Source organism: Dendroctonus ponderosae, unplaced genomic scaffold (assembly GCF_020466585.1).
Source record: "Dendroctonus ponderosae isolate FM_Combo_2020 unplaced genomic scaffold, Dpon_F_20191213v2 Dpon_F_20191213_126, whole genome shotgun sequence".
Classification (NCBI taxonomy): Eukaryota; Metazoa; Arthropoda; class Insecta; order Coleoptera; family Curculionidae; genus Dendroctonus; species Dendroctonus ponderosae.
Window position 1 is genome coordinate 1 of NW_026017381.1, and position 17028 is coordinate 17028.

Here is a 17028-nt window from a genome sequence, read left to right on the forward strand (position 1 = left end):
TTTCGAATTTCACTTCAATCGGCTGAAATACTCAACATTATTCTAAGCGAATGAATCCTAAACCCCCATACCTTCAGATGCAATTTGGTCCACTCCCCAAAAAGTGAAGTTCCTTTCATGCGACGCCCCAATTATGTCCGAAAAATGCGTCAGCCACAATGAGAACGGAAAGTCCTTCGGATGAGTCTGTTTGGACCAAAGCCCTTCGAAGATCATCTGAAATAGTCCAGATCCAGACCTGGTTTGGACTGTATATTTCATCTTAAGTTACACTGTATTTGGCTTCTTCGCAGGCACAGCAATCGTTCTCATCGAACTTGATGTCTTTATCAGTTTGCTCGCAGAATGTTTTGCTCAGACGGCCATCGTCCGCAAACCAGCGCTCCGCATTCTCCAACACCATGGCCCTAAGAACGCGAGGTGGGGCAAAATTGCAAAAAATCGTACAAACCCTTACCTGAAAGTAACGCATCCAGAGCCCGGCGGGGGCGCCGCCCACATAAAATAAGTCTCAGTTTTGAGGTTGGCATTTTTTTCGGAAATCGTGTTAACGCACTCTTCATTGAACGTCGTGTGATTGTCGCCGTACAGTTGAAAGCTGCCGACATTTTGTGGAGAAATATTCTCCGGATGTTCGGTGGATTCCACGTTTACAATGAAGCGCTGGAACTGCTGGACTCTGCCCAACACAGTCGGCCCCATCAGGAGCACTAAAATGCCTCAAAGCTCAAACAACCGCGTTTGGCAGGCTTCTGAAGCTACTTACAAGTGTATAGTTGTCCAGGTACATATTTGGCAGGATTATCATTGATCTGGATCTTGTATCCATTATCACCTGGCGTTTTGTCGTGGCGCGATTGGTAGATACTGGGAATTCGGGGACATTCTCCCATCACCTGCTGATAGCACAGGACCAGCAGCAACGCCTTCATCAGCATCCTGCTGCCGTTAATCAACCGCACTAAGTGACCACTTTGTTTTCTCTGTTCGCTTTATCAAAGTTGCCTTCACTTGACCCGGGCTATCAACATTATCCCGGTTTCCTGATTATTTCTAGACGCAATCTCTTTCGCCATACAACGTTGGATTCTTAAGACGAATTTGAACAAAAACTCAGTTGCAGTAATAAAAAATTGTTTTATTTCCTGATTCACATGGGAGGCACAGTCTTAAGGGGCCAAACGGGATTTTAAACAACCTGAACAATTCAAATAAACGTTTGGAAACTCCAAAGCAGAATCTGGATAAATTGCGCAAAATTGACATAAAAAAAAACTATTTTCGTACAAGATTATCGTTGTTTTACCTCTAGAACGTCAGTATGGGGCCCTCTCTGTGGTCCAGGATATCTGGAACAAAATCATTGTTTGAAATAAAATAATCAATAAACAAAGTTTGGTTGTAATAAAAACGAATTATAAAAAAGCTTTGAAACTCGACCCCAAAGGCGACGAAAATGTAATTTTTGCCCCAGTACGAAATACCCATGAAACGGGACATTCGAATATTGGAAATTTTTTGGTCCTTTCTAGATTGAAAACGGCTGCAAATATCGCAATCGTAATTGCCATTGTGGAAGATAATTTAATTCGCTATAATTTGGCATAAAAAAGATAAACCTCTGAGTAGGGCTTTGCCCTTTTCCAGACACTTGAGGGTTGAAAAACCGTTTTTTTTAAGACGCCCCAAAAAAGTCAATCGCACGTAATTCAAAATCTCAACCAACAACCTACATTTTATTTTAATTCTGAACATTAAGCCACCACAAGTGCCTATTGTACTAAATAATTCTTGGGGCTTGTTTAGGCCTTTGCCCTCTTAAAGGGCCTTCAAAGTTTTAAAAGTGGCATATCTCCGATACGGTTGCTGATAGCTCGAAAGCCGTAAGGACTTTTTCTCTAGAGCGTCTCCAAGACTACATTTTGCTGAATAGGTTTGATTATAAAATTCTATCCTTTAAAAAGATAGAAGCAAAAATGTGGAAATAAATGCGCGTGCGGATGTTTAAAATAGAATAGCACCCAAAATTTTTTTTTTAAACTAAAGACTTTTTGATTGCCTGCATCGAGCACTATATTCTATCATATATGTGGTTTGATCAGAAATTCCAAACCTCTAAAAAGAAAGGCAAAAATAGGAAATCCAGTTTTAAAATACCGCATTTCTTGGACTATGTCTACAATATTTGATGAGTCATAGAAAACATTTAGATAGAGGGTGTTGGATGTCACTCAAACTTTCTAACCTCTAAAGAAATTAAAGCAAAATTAACAATTTTCGGGGTTTCCACAGCTTAAAACACCCAATATCACATCAAAAAAAGGCAAAAACAGTGCATATCTGGGAAACGGAAAAAAATACCTTGTATGTTACAAGAACCATTTCGATAGGGCGGTTTGAAAGCTATCTCTCATCGATATGAGCTGCATTAAATTTATAACCTCAAAAGGGATAAAACAGGAATTTGATGATTTTTGTCAATTTTCACTTATATCTTGCAAAAACGGTGCATATCTGGAACACGCTAAAACACATATAATTAGTCATACGAACCATTTCGATAGAGCGGTTTTAGAGCTATTTGTAATCAATACAAGTTGCCTTAAATTTCTAACCTCAAAAGAGATAGAAAGGAAAGTTGATGATTTTTGCCTATTTTCACTTTTACCTTGGAAACGGTTGAAGCTACCTGAAATATTGGTAGAACTTTTTTGATCAGGCATCTTACATACCATCTTTCACTCTCTCAGTTTGTCCATAACTTTCTAAACTCTTAAAAGATAGAAGCAAAAATATGAAATTTTTGGTGTCACCGCAGCTTAAAACCCCAATATCTTCGAAACCAGTAAAAATATCCCATCAGCCACTATGATCTTTTTGATAGCGCGTATAATATAAAACTGTATTGCACTTTTGGGGTTTTATGCGAAATTCTTAACCTCTAAAGAGACAGAAGCAAAGAAGGCAAAAACAGTCCATATCTGGAAAACGTGAAAACATATATAATTGATCATCCGACCCATTTCGCTAGCTTGGTTTGAGCGCAATCTCTAATCATTAGAAGTTGCTTAAAATTTCTAACCTCAAAAGATATAGAAAAGAAAGTTGATGATTTTTGCCTATTTTCACTTTTACTTTGAAAAAGGTTGAAACTACCTGAAAAATTGTTAAAACGTTTTGATCAAGCACCTCAAAAACCATTTTTCACTTCATCAGTTTTTCTATAAATTCCTAATCTCTTAAAAGACAAGCAAAAATATGAAATTTTTGGTGTCACCGCAGCTTAAAACCCCAATATCTCCGAAACCAGCAAAAATATCCCATCAGCCATTATGATCTTTTTTATAGCGCGTATTGAGTACTGTATTGCACTTTTGAGGTTTTAAGCGAAATTGTTAACATCTAAAGAGATAGAAGCAAAAAAAGGAAGAAACATTGCATATCTAGAAAACGACACAAATTATCTAATGTGTCATAAGAATCATTTCAATAGGGTCGTTTCATACCTATCTCTAGTCCATATCAGTTTCATTCAATTTCTAACCTCAAAAGAAATAGAGCAAAATGTTGATGATTTTTGTCTATTTTCACTTACATCGTGCTAACCGTCGAAGCTACCTGAAAAATCTGTGGCACCGTTTCGATCAGGGACCTCAGAAACTATCTTTCACTCATTTAGTTTGCGCAAAAATGCTTAACCTCTAAAATGATTGAAGTTTCACCAAAGTTTAAAACCAAGTCAAAAACGAGCAAAAAAAATCAAATGATCCATTATGACCTTTTTGATAGCTCGTCTCAAGAGCTATCTTTTACTAATGGGGTTTGTACCGAAATTCCTAACCTCTAAAAAGATGGATGCAAAAATGTAAAATTTTAGATGTCACCGCAGCTTAAAACTCCCAATATCTCTTAAGCGAGCCAAAAAATCCAATGTTTCGTTATGACCTTTTTGATAGCTGTCTGAAGAGCAATATTTTACTAATTGGGTTTGTAACGAAATTCCTAACCTCTAAAAAGATACAAGCAAAAGTATCCAACTTTCCCTCCCTGGACTACTTGACAAATATTTTCATCAAAAATCGAGAAAAGCAGTGAATCTTATTACCTTTGGCTATGCTCCACCATGGCAGGGTAACGTAAGTGAGAAAGGCATTTAGTGGTACGGATTGCGCCCTCTTATTCTCCTTCCAAAAGTGAAAAGTCTGCGTAAAACCTCTCATCGTCCATAGAGGATTGTAGGCGCCATCGCCTAGTTCTGCAACAGATAATTCCAAAGGCCATTAAAAGTTGGAAAGGAACACAGAGAAAATAACAAAAAACGCTAAAAAACCTTTACCGTTTAGATGTTTTTTGTTAATGTCGCACCAGTAGTAAATGCTGGTTCCATCAGGAGTGACTCGCTTCGGAGGAATGGCATTCTTATGGCTGGTTTTGCTTGTGGGTTTCTTCGCGTTCTTCGGAAGAGTGCAGTAGGAGTAAATCTGCTTGACTGAAGATACCTTATTGGAGTTACCATCAAAGTTTCTGTTGGCTCTTGTGTGAGTTTCCTCTTGTTTATTATTGTCCAGACAGTTGTTTAGTTCCTCAGTCTTAATGTTGATGTTCTTATTGAGTTCTTTCGATTGCATTTTCCCGATTTCCTCCACACATGGCAACTCCTCCTTGCCATTGACCGTAACATACGGATTCTCGGTGGTGCTTTTTTCAATCGACGTATTGCTTTTAATACTCGCCCTGCTCGGAGGCCGCTCCTCAAAACTCTCCGCATTCAAACTGATCGCATCATCAGCAAACTCAAACTCCGAACTGTACTTGTTCGGTTTCCCTTTGGCATCCTTGACAATTTTCAATTGCTTGCACTTTTTCTTCGACTTCTCCTTGCCCACTTCGTACTCGGATTGATTCAGCAGACTGTTCACATGCGGAGTACAGACGCACTTGTGCTCGGGCGGCCCCAATGGGGCCTTGAGGGCGCATTTTGAGGGATTGACGCAGGGCGGTCGATCATACATTTCAAGCAGAATGATGGAACCTCGCTTTCTTCGTCGGAAGCAGCCGCAACAGCTCGATTTGGAGGTAGAAGCAGGACCAGTCTGGCCTATAACAAGCAAAAACTTGATTGGGATTTGGGTTAGTTTGGGTCGGTTGCAACATGAGAACTGTATGAGGGTGTTTTTGACTAAATATGGCAACTACATTGAGGCGAAGGAAATTCGTGATCGCCAAGGTCCTGCTTCTACTCCCTTAGTAGTAAGAAAACATGTACAAGCAAAGTTGGCATGCAATGCGGTGAGTGGTAATGTGGGTTTCTGAGGATTTCAGATGAAAATCATGCAACCCAAGTGAAAAATCATGCTGGCGCCATACGGGCCAATTTTAGTATTAAAACGCCCGGAAAATGTGTGCTTATATAACATCTATATAATCAAAAAGTGTTAATCTAGGCAGAGGAGCCAGACATTTTCTCTTATTAAAAGTTAGATCCGATCGACTTACGGAACACCCTGCATAATCGAAGAGAAAATCTTATAAATCTACTTTGCTAGTTGGTACTTACCATCTCTTAGGTCGCCAGCTTCGATCTCACTGAAACCATTATCCCAGTTGTCCAGACCCTCGCTTTCCGATCTCGCCTTCACGTCCAGCTTCGTCCTCCAACCGCCTCTCACAAAATTGTTAATATTGGCGCTCGGATCGCTCAGTCTTCTTTGGGAGCGGTACAGACAATCGTCTTGTTCATCCTGAAACAAGCCAGAAAGTTCAGTGATTTCTTCACTTATTTGAATAGTTTATTATGGTCACCTCCCAGTCGGAATCCCACATATCAGTGGCGCAGAATCCCGGCTCAGAAGTGGGCGTTTCCACTCCTGAGCCTTTGGGCTTGGTGACCGCCATTTCCGCGTGGCCTTTGCCCTGTGGGCCCTTCATTCGCACAAATTCACATCGTTGGGCAGTGGAATTCGAAAATAGGCCAAACGTCATTTTTTGTGCCATTTTTGTGCCCAGGCTCGACTGCTGCAATAAAAAAAACCCTTTTTTAATTCTACTGTTTGAACCTGAATCATTCCAGCTTAAACAATTGCCAAGTATGACGCTCACTTCAGCGCTACATTGTTGATATTAAATGTTATTTTATTATAAATGTTTAAGGCGAAGTACGCACGCTGTTAAATACACAGAAACGTGTGAAACCGCCATTGATAGTAGTTCCGGAACTAATGGGAAAATCCGGACAAACTAGGAATTATTTCCTGCTGAAAAAAGCACTAGTGACCGATGCAACATTCACTTGTTTAAACAACTGACTATCCAGGATATCCGTCAGCCTTCTATTAATATAGAGGCTTAATCCGAAGTGGAAGAAACATGTGATTATCGAACTATTAAATTATTTATTTATGGCCATGCAAAACGGCGGATTTGTAAACTCAGCAGCGAAAATCATCTGATCGAAATTATTAGGCGTTTATCGATATAAGTTTCTTCGGCATCTTCAGAGTGTTGTTCGCTAGAGAAACGTCAGGTTCAAATTCCCATCTACCGATTGTTCATAAAATAACCGCAAAAGCTTTAACTATTTAGAGTCATACGGAACTCCAAGCAAACATTTATAATCTGGTCCTAATAGAATGAGTTTTCCTAGTGACTTCGGCATAGAAAAGTTTACGGCCGATGCAACAGCAGCGGCATAGTGGGCGCAAACGGACAAGAGTGCATGGGGAGCGGCAGGCCTATAGGCCACATTTTGTCGGTTATAAACCAATGTCTTCCAATTGAGCTGATGCTAAAAAATTATCTAAAATCCCCCAACATTTTAACTGAACTTACCCGTGCGTCGTAGACTTTCTTTAGGGCGTCGTATCGGATGGAACCCAAAAAAATCACGCCTTGAACGGTTCCCACTTTATCAGCAGCCACCAGTTCAACGCAGACCATTTCGCCATCTCGCACCAGAATGTCTTGAAAGACTTCGTCGAAGTTGTCCACCATGAAGCAAATGTGGGGGTACGTTATCTCCTCCACGTCGCCCTTGGTGTCCATTCTTCTCCTACTAGGAGACGCGTAGACTTTCTGAAATCACTGAAGTTAGAGCGCTTTGGGACAATAAACCCCAATTAATCACCTGCGAGTGTCTTTTGAGGACTTGCAGCTCCTTCGGGCTGGTTCGCGTGCAAATGGCCAAAGTCAAAGTATATTCAAACTGGTGTATGATCAGGTTGAGGTAGACGGTTTCCTCCCAATCGATGTCCGGGTCCCCAATGGGAAGCTTTTTGCTGTCTTTCCGGAAAACATCCACTTCTGTCTGGAATTCCATGTGATTTAAAGCAAAGTAACAAATTTGGCCAACAACCTTAATCCTCAATGAGTTTCGGCCAAAATTCCATTCAGATGTTAAAAAAACAGTTAATAAAGCGCCCTAAATCTACAATGGCGCTAATCTATAAACCACGGATAAATAATATGTTATTTTACATTGGGTTGTAAATTTTTACTGGTGCAGTAAAGCAATAAATTTCACGCAACTTACTCAAAACGAAAGTATTTGCTTGGAATTACAGCTTAATCCGATCGCGTATACTTTTTCTATTGTAAATATTAATAAAAAACGCTAAATTAATGCATTTTCTGTCAGTTTTATCGCGTCCGGATACGAATCAATCCAGGCAGACAAACAATAAAAAGTAAACTTATTCTCAAAATCCACCGCAAAGAAAAGCGTATGCGAGTTTCATGAGTGGATGATGCCACATTAAGAGGTAAAAGTGCGCTTTGCCAAGTGCCATAACAGGGATTTTGGCTGCTCAATCTGTTCTGCAGGAATAAATGATTGAAATCCAAGTTACAATGAGATTTCACTCTCAATTGACACGACACAGATTCAATTTTTTTAAATTTGTACAATCTCAGAAAAAAATTCCACTGAACTACATTTTGCAGCATTAACAAAGACAAATGTGCTCTTTCAGAGGCTGTAAGACGCGTTCTTGTGGCAACTTTTTGAGCATACATTTTTGAAACTCACTCTGCAACAAACTGCGGCTGTTAATACTCTAATAATAAACTCAATAACTCAATAAAGCGGCACTCAGATGTTTAAAAATTTCGCGATTCTACTCAATTTTATAGCAAGACGTGCTCTTTAAATACCGTTACATGTGTTTTTATGACTCGATATGTTTTTTGGAAATGCATTTTTGAAACTCACTCTGCAAAACATATTAAATTTCTTAATGGGAAAATTGTAAAATTTAGAAAATCGCGCCATTAATCTAATTTTTGAGGTATAATTAAAGGGAAATGTGCTCTTTTAAATGTCGCAACATGCGCTTTTCTGTCCCAACAGGTTTTCCGGGAAACAACTTTTGAAACTCATTCTGCCACGAACTGGGGCTCTTAATGCTAAGATGTAAAAAAATTCGTAGTTTCCGAAAAAGGGGAATTTGCCTCAATTTTAAGGGCATCAGTCAGAGAAAATTCTCTCTGTAAACTGCCGTAACATGCGATTTTCTATCTCAATAAGTTTTTCGGGAATTAATTTTTGAAATTCACTTTGCGCGAATTGCCACCCTTAGAAGGCCCCACTCAGAAATTTAAAAATATGTAAAATTTCAGAAAAACGCTCGATTTAACAAAATGTTTTGGAATTAGTAACGCAAAATATGCTCTTTTAAATCCGCCACCTGCGTTATAATATCTCGAGAGTTTTTCCGAAATTCATTTTTGAAATTCAGTTTGCGCACGAATTGCCGCACTTAATTAAGCATTTAATAAGCTTTAAGGTATTAAAGTAGAATACCCGCTTCTAAATGCCATCAAACCCACTGTTGTATCTGGATTGGGTTTGCAGAAATGCTATTCTGAATCTCATTGCTGCAACGAATTGTCGCTCTTCATGGACACTCAGCTGATCAAACATTCATAAAATTGCAAAAAAATAAACGTTCCAATTTAGTTTTTTTGAATTACTACATAAAAATGTCCGCACTTGTTATGGCATTTTAAATGCCATAAAAAGCATATTTTCAGTTCTATAAGTTTTTCCGAAATAAATTTTTGAATTTCACCTTTGCACGAATTGCCGCTCTTAGTAGGCACTCGGATGTTAAAAAGTTTGTGAATTTTCCCAAGACAGCGTGATTGAACTGAATTTTGTGGCTTTAGTAAATGAAAATGCACTCTTTTAAATGTTGCAACATGGGCTTCTCTATCTCAATAGAGGTTGCAGGAATCGACTTTTAAAACTCACTCCTGCAACAAATTGTCGTTCTTCATGTACATTCAGATGATAAAAAATGTCTAAAATTTTGTTTTTGTGCATTCGCACAGAGCAAGATGCACTTTTAAATGCCATAACAAGCAATTTTTTACCTCTATAGTTTTTTACGGAATTAATTTCTGAAATTCAACTTGCTCGAATTGCCCTTACTAGGCACTCGGACGTTTAAAAATTCGTAAAATTTCCCGAGACTGAAGATTGAACTGAATTTTGTGGCTTTAGTAAATGAAAATCCACTCTCTTAAATGCCACAATATATGCTCTTCTATCTCGATAGAATTTGTAAATATCAACTTTTAAAACTCACTCCTGCAACAAATTGTCGCTCTTCATGGACAAAAAAAGAAAAAATCAGTAAAGTTTCTGAAAAAAAACGATTGTAGTCAGTTTTTCTACAGTAGTTGAGAAAAACGTGCGCTGTTAAATTCTGTAAAAGGCGCCTTTTTGCAGTGACCAATTTTGCCGGAATGCATTTTTTAAACTCACTCTACAACGAATTGCCGCTCCTAATGGACACTGATGATCAAAAAGTTGTAAAATCTGACAAAAAAGCGTGACGGAAATGCAATTTATGGCATCAAAAGGAAACTGAGCGAGCGTTTAAATGCCGTAAGACAAATTTTCCACACTGGGTTGGTTTTGCAAAAATGAATTCATAAACTTGGTATCAAAGAGTTGTCGTTGACACTGTGCACTCAGAGGTTGAAACATTCACCAAAGCTCAGAAAAATGTGCGATTTGAATCAGTTTAGCCACATCTGTAGTAGGCAAAAGCTTCTATGAAAGGTTGCAAAACGCTTTTTTCGGCTTGATTGGTTCCGCAGGAATAAATTATTGCAACTCAAGCTGCAACGAGTTGCTGATATAAAACTGCACTAGGATGTTCAAAAATTCGTAAAAACTCAGAAAATATTAAGATTGAGCTGAACCTTACGGTGACAGTAGACTTTAGTGCGTTCCATTATCCGCCATAACAGGGACTTTTCCAGCTAAGTTGGTTCGACAGGAATAAATAATTTAAACTTAGTCTGCAAAAGTTGTCAAAGCCAATACGAATTTCTACATGATTTCGATCATTTTTTGCCCTTTTGCGCAAGAATACTGCATTTTTCGAAAAACTCTTAAAAGACTAAAAAGTTTCTATATGGAATTGGGTTTCAAGGTGCCACAGAATTTTTGAAAACTCCTCATCCCCAACTAAAACCCAGCCCAACTTAACGACACTAAACACACAGCGACGTTCAATCAAAATTACCTCGAACTTCGGCAAATATCTCGGAGATCCTTTGACGTGTTTTTTCCGGACGAAAAACAACAAATCATCACAATCGATGGTGGAATCGTTCTGGAATAGAAAGTGCCGCACAAACAGATCGGTCCAGTAAGTTGTGCCTTGGAGCATCACAAATCCTGAATCTAGAAACCAGATGAAAATGTCTTACCCAAAAACCCTGCTGCCCATTTGTGTGCCTACCATCTTTCAACAGTTGACGCATTTCCTTGGTTCTCTGGAAATTTATCTCTTCTAAAAGCTGTTCCAGAGCCGTGGGAGTTTTCAGCGCCGAACTATTTGCAAATGCCATTTTATTGTTCCAGAAACGCGCACTGTATCGGAAAATTTACATTATTTTCAGTAGCAGGATGTTTCAGCATTGTATTTTGGAAACGCATAGAAAGTGGAACGAAAACGGTGAGATGATGAGAAAAAGCGCTTCCTGCGGGGGCTTGAAACGTGCGATAAGAAAATCGATGGAAAACGTGGGGGGTGTTAGCGCATGGGCTCTAAACTTTCAAAAGTGAACTTTCGCTCAAGTGAATCAGCCAACTCCAAAAGAATCAATAGACTCGAAGTGACTGGATTCTTGCTCTATAGAGGGCATTCTTTGTCTCTATAAGTGAGTAGCTGGGGATTTACACAGTGAATTTTCCCATACTGAATCGTTATTAAACATCAAGTTTGCCGATCGTTTTAAAAATAGTCCAACTATTTGTATGCACAAAAATGTGATATGTGTAAACCTATTAATAGACACTTGAATATTTGAGTACGGTAGTTAACTAAAACTTAAATTTATCGCATTTCTAGACCGTGAAGCAGCTAAGGCTGGAAAACACTTCTTGGAAACTACCTAACAGAAGTGTGAGGTGTGCAAATATAGCGCTTATTTTCTCGGACAATTCGACGGTTTTTCTTCTTTTAATCTGAAGCTGGGCAATTTAGCAAAAAACCCAATAGAGCTTTTTTGAGCCCAATTATATGTAGAATTTGATAGGTGTTTGCGTCTACCGCCAAAATGTTGGTGTGCACCGTTTCTATGCCTTGAAATTATGAAATGTTAAATATAGCAAACATTTTTTCGGATAGGACAACGGATTATTTTTTTTATCCACATACTGTGCATTTTAGAGAAAAATCCCAAAAAAGCATTTTTGTGCCCCACTGAATGCAGAATTAGAGACAAATTTTTGTTCGCATAAAAACCATTGACGTTTACCGTTTTTTGGCTGAGAAATTATCAAATGTTAAATTTGACGCAAATTTTCTAGCAGTCCAACGGATTTTAATTTTTTATTGAAAAACTGTGCAATTCCGCTAAAAAGCCAAAGTAGTGTTTTTCTTCCGAACTGCATATAAAATCTGAAATATTTTTTGTTTTTAAAGTGTTAAAGAGAAACCATTGGTGTGCACCGTTTCTACACTTTCATTTTATTAAATGTTAAATTTAACGCTAATTTTCTCGGACAGTTCAACGGATTTCAATTTTTTAAGCAAAACCTGTGCCATTTTCCAAAAAAACTCAAAAAAGCCTTTTTGTTTTCAATTGTCTGTAAAATTAGAAAGTAGTTTTTGTTTCCATAATTTCCATTGCCGTGAACCGGGTTTCAGTTGAAAAATGATCAAATTTTAAGTTTAGCAGTTAGTTTTAGAGGCATAGTCGATCAAGGGCTACAAGCTACAAGTCGAACGGTCGAACACACACTCAAAGAAGTCTCCGAACTATCGCGAAAGTTACAGTGAGTTATCTCAATCGAAATGTTATCGAAGTTACATATCGCAGTTATCCCAATCGAACCGGTTTCACATTCCGAAAGGTAGTCACAAATTGGAGTGAATTACCCAGCCGAAAAACTATCGAAGTCACAGTGAGTTATCCCAACTGAAAGGTTATCGTAGTCGAAAAGAAGTGTTCCCAAAGTCACGTAAACATATTCGAAAGTGGTCACCAAGCTCACAAAGTCGTGAACATCGGAAATCTAGTCTCCCCCTGGTCGGTCACATTAAGATAGAGCACTCGCAGACGGGCGACTTTTGACGCTCGACAATTCGTGAAGATCCGGCGACTTTGGTGCTTGCACACGAACCACAACTGGGAACTTGAACATTTTTTAAGTCCCCAAATATCAGCTCTCAAATCGCAATATTTAATTTGCAATAAGCAATTAATGTTGGGACCGCCGGCTATTCATTTGAAACTACACTAAACGCGCGGAAATGGTCGTGACGTCATAGCGCTAGTTCGTTCGATCGAAAGCCAATGCAGGAGTACTTCTTGTCGTTGAATTGGACTGGCTGTTTGACTGTTCAAAATTCGTGCTGTGCTTTATTAATAATGGAAGCAACACAAAAACAATATTACAAATGCTGTATGGTGCCACTGTGCCCTAGTACAACTACAAAACACCACATAAGCTATTTATTCGTGTACCACGAGATAAAAAGATAAAAGCCGGCGTTTAAAATGGTTAAATTCATGCAGAAGAGCTCACAAGGATAATTCTGAGAAGACTACTGCCCATGTATGTGAAGATCATTTTAATGTATCTAAGTATAAATGAAAAACAGATTTGATTTTGTCTATTGTATTACAGATATACAGGGTGTTCCGTAAACATGTTAAAATATTTTAACAGCGTGTTCTCCTAGTCATGTTAGAGAGGGGTCTTCCTGACAATTATTTTAATTTCAGGTCTCATTTTTGAGATATTTGATCTCCAAAATAGCGAAAAAATTTAGTTTTTTTGTTTTTCTTTAAAATGGTTAAACATAGAAAGTTCAATTTTGGCTAATTGAGTGCCATTTTATGATAGTGTTTCGTGGTTTAGTTTGCTTTAATACAGAGTAGAAATGTGGAACCGCTACTTTTGTTTTGTTCAGAATTTTTTTGTGTACATTTAAACTTTTCTTGACATATTTTGTTTAATTACTAAAAGTTATTTACCAACTTTTTTATCTCTTATTGTTTTTTCTTAAGGCCACTAGTTTACCCAAAAAATTTTTTTTCTTTTTTGTTCTCAAAATGTGTAAGTAATTAAGTTAATTTTTTAAAATCTAGTATTTTTATTTTATTTTTTATATTAGCAAATTTGGTATGCTTTATTAGTTGATTACTAACAACCTAAATTATTTTTCTAAATTGTGTATTTTGGTTCAGATTACAATTATTATGTTTGAATAAATTTTACTTAAATAAAACATGGTAACAATATGCGCAACGATATAAACAAACAAAATTACATGTAAATAACCATTCTAATGTTAACTTCTCAGCTGTTCAAATTGGTCACCTTGACATTATTGGCATAATCGCAGTCTTTTAATGAAATTAAAATATATACACCGTAAAGTTTGCACTGAAGTTTTTATTTCAATAGAAATATTAAATATTTTTTCCTGAAGTTCTTTAATTGTATTCACTTCTGTTGAATTCACCGTATTTTTTAAATGGCCCCAGAAGTAAAAATGAAGCGCGTTTAGATCCGGAGATCTAGGAGGCTAGTTTATAGGAGCTTCTTGACCTCTCCCAATCCAACGGCTTGGAAAGTTTTGATGTAGCCGAACCGATTTAATTTTTTTGCGGGCAAACTAGTGCCCTAAAGAAAAAACAATAAGAAATAAAAAAGTTGATAAGTAACTTGTGGTAATTAAAAAAATTATGTTGATAAAAGTGCATACAAAAAAGTTCTGAACAAAACAAAAGTAGGGATTCTACATTTCTACCCTGTATAAAAGCAAACTAAACCACGAAACACTATCATAAAATGGAAGTCAATTAGCTTATAATGTATACAAAAATGTTTCCCAAAAGTTTCTATGTTCAACCGTTTTAAAGAAAAAGAAGAAAAACTAATATTTTTCGCTATTTTGGAGATCAAATGTCTCAAAAATGAGACCTCAAATTAAAAAAATTCTCAGAAAGACCCCTTTCTAAAATGGCTAGGAGAACACGCTGTTAAAATATTTTAAGATATTTACGGAACACCCCGCATATTTTAAATTTGTATTTTGTTTGTTTCTCAGCTGCATTATAGTAATATAAATAATCACCTCAAAAATAGTTATTTGGTATACTAGAGGATAAAAAGAAGAAACAAGTATCTGCCATGGAAAAATCTCGTTTTATCGTCGTGTATTTACGTTAAATACCTACTATGTTGGTCATGCAATATGAAAATTAGCACATATTTTTATGTAACTTTAATATTATTTATTGGAAGAAGATATGGATAACTATGTTAAATTCAAGTTAATGGGAGGTCTAAAGAAAATGACGGCTAATGTACTTGTAACTTGCACCCATCCTACTACAGAATCTATGGAAATTCTGCAGTAGGTAGTAAATAAGTAGGTAGGCAGTAGTAGTACATTCTTATGGAATAATACCTTCCCGATCTGTAAATAACGTTTTTTTACTAGTAGTACATATTTTTGTGCTTAACATTGTTATTCTTAGTAACTATGAAGTAAATGCTTTAAACGATAATACAACAAAGAGAATTCCGCATATACAGCGTAATATTTAATTCGAAACGCATAAACCTGCCTTGAACATCGTTTACACGCTCAAGAGAACGATCTGAAGTGGATTTTCTGTCAGGATAGATTTTTCCCAATCCAAATTTTTCGGTTTTTTCGGTCGCAAACTTCAGATCTGCGTTTACACGTATTTGCTTGAGCGATCGGGCTTGTGCAAGCCAGATCTTTCAGATTGATTGAGCGTGTAAACGGCACTTAAAGGTCACAATCGAGCTCACCTATTTATCGCCAATTGGGCGATTTTAATAATCGGTTTGCGACCAATTTTTTTATTCTGCGACATGGCGACAAATGGGCGATTTTTTAAATGAGACCTACAGTATATTATGTGTTTACTTATTATAAATGTTTTGAGACATAATAATATATATATTGATATATAATACATAAGTATTTGTGAATAAATTTTACTTAATACCTAACCACTAAATAAATATATTTTGTTTAATATTTCTGTCCAAATTTCTCTATTTTAGCGTCTTTTAACTCTAAAAGCACACTTGCAAGGCAACACTGCCAGTAAATTTTTGGATAGTTTTTGTAATGTCGTCCTCTTTCAGTGTTGCCAATAGAATTTCAATGCATGGTGCACATAGGTAACTTAGAAGAACCACATAGAAGCAGTAATGCCAGATCGGTAAAATTTAAATAACCACATGGTCACTTAAAAAATTTTGTTTTCCCTAAATTTTCAAAAAAAATATAAATAAAACTGTTTAATAAAAAATGGTAAGTGAAACGTAAAAGGTTATTGGAAACTAAAAATTACAAAATAAAAAAATAAAAAATTAAACCAATATTTTTCCTCCAATTTGAATTCTTCTTATTTATTCTCTTAACTTCAAGCTTTAGTTTAAGTATGAATTTGACAAAGTTTATATGTAGATGAGGCAGTTGCAAATCACACTCACTGCAGGTGATTTTTGCATCGCAATAAAGATAATTTCGGGAAAATTGAAGACCTTAAAGAAGATTCTTAATTAATTGAGATTTCTTAAAATAAATTGTGGCTCCTCTCTACTTGTTAACCTTCTGTAGTCCGACATATTAATATTTTCTTTCCAGAATTACTTTTTTTGCAGATAAACAAGACATTTCTAGATAATTTTAACAAATCCCTTTTTCCTTCTGCCTGAGAAATCCCTAGAACTAGGGAATAATTCCCTAGTATGACATCACCGCATAGAAGTACTCCATTAGAAGTAGGTGACTTTGACTTGCAGACCGTGGGCAACTTTTAGGGGATATTTGCCGACAACATTGGCAACTAGCAATCAGGAAAACTGGAAACTGCTCACGCTTAGACAATAAACGGTCTTTACCAGGGCTAGGTAGGCACATTAGAATCGTCCGAGCTTTATTATTTCCTGCAGCTGCTTCCAACTGGACCCACTAAACACTCGTCCCTCAACAATCGCATTGGTCCTTCGAAACGCAGAAATTCCCTCCTTTTTACGGATCTTGCCCGCATCATTTGGCCCAGCGAGACCATTACATTTTGGTCCTACGAGCTGGACCATTACAAATGCAGTTCTGCAACAAAACCGAAAAATCATTTTTTTCCCAACCTTTAAGCTCTTTTGCAACGGACAATTTCGCTAATATGACCGTAATGAGGAAAACGTTAGAAGAACGGACCAACTTTGAAGTCATAACTTACTGTTGCTCTTCGAATTTACTAAATCTGCTTTGTAAGGACTTACAGTTGCAAGATGTCAAAGAACACATAGTCCAAATTGTCAATTATTTCATGGCAACAATCACATGGCCAAAGCCAAATTCAGTGCAGCTGGAGGCAAGGGACTAGTACTACCTAGCAATGTTCGCTGGAACAGCGTGGACGACTGTTTGGAAGCGTATGTCACACAATGGGACATCATTCTCAAGATTTGCGAGGATAACTCAAAAGATATCGATTCTGCTATCTTCAAAAAAG

The 17028-nt window shown here is 37.2% G+C and overlaps 2 protein-coding genes across 3 annotated transcripts; both read right to left on the reverse strand.

The window, feature by feature from the left end:
• Nucleotides 1-71: 71 nt before the first annotated feature.
• On the reverse strand, nucleotides 72-999 carry LOC125503161 (spondin-1-like; the record flags this gene model as incomplete). The annotated part of the gene is given in 4 exon segments (XM_048663158.1): nucleotides 72-216; nucleotides 272-407; nucleotides 458-710; nucleotides 767-999. Coding segments are annotated over 4 exon segments (706 nt in total), but the record flags the coding sequence as incomplete, so codon positions are not given.
• A 121-nt stretch (nucleotides 1000-1120) lies between these two features.
• On the reverse strand, nucleotides 1121-11641 carry LOC125503160 (uncharacterized protein KIAA0930 homolog). 2 transcript variants are annotated; one of them, XM_048663156.1, is made up of 9 exons: nucleotides 10752-11641; nucleotides 10533-10693; nucleotides 7124-7303; nucleotides 6829-7071; nucleotides 5803-6015; nucleotides 5558-5741; nucleotides 4337-5098; nucleotides 4106-4255; nucleotides 1121-1349 (listed from the first exon to the last, which is right to left on the reverse strand). In XM_048663156.1, the coding sequence occupies exons 1-9, from the start codon at nucleotides 10858-10860 to the stop codon at nucleotides 1309-1311; spliced, it is 2043 nt and encodes a 680-aa protein (XP_048519113.1). In that variant the 5' UTR covers nucleotides 10861-11641; the 3' UTR covers nucleotides 1121-1308. The 2 variants fall into 2 exon arrangements, with proteins under 2 accessions (XP_048519113.1, XP_048519114.1); XM_048663157.1 differs by lacking the exon at nucleotides 4337-5098 and having other exon boundaries at nucleotides 10752-11640.
• Between the last annotated feature and the right edge of the window lie 5387 nt (nucleotides 11642-17028).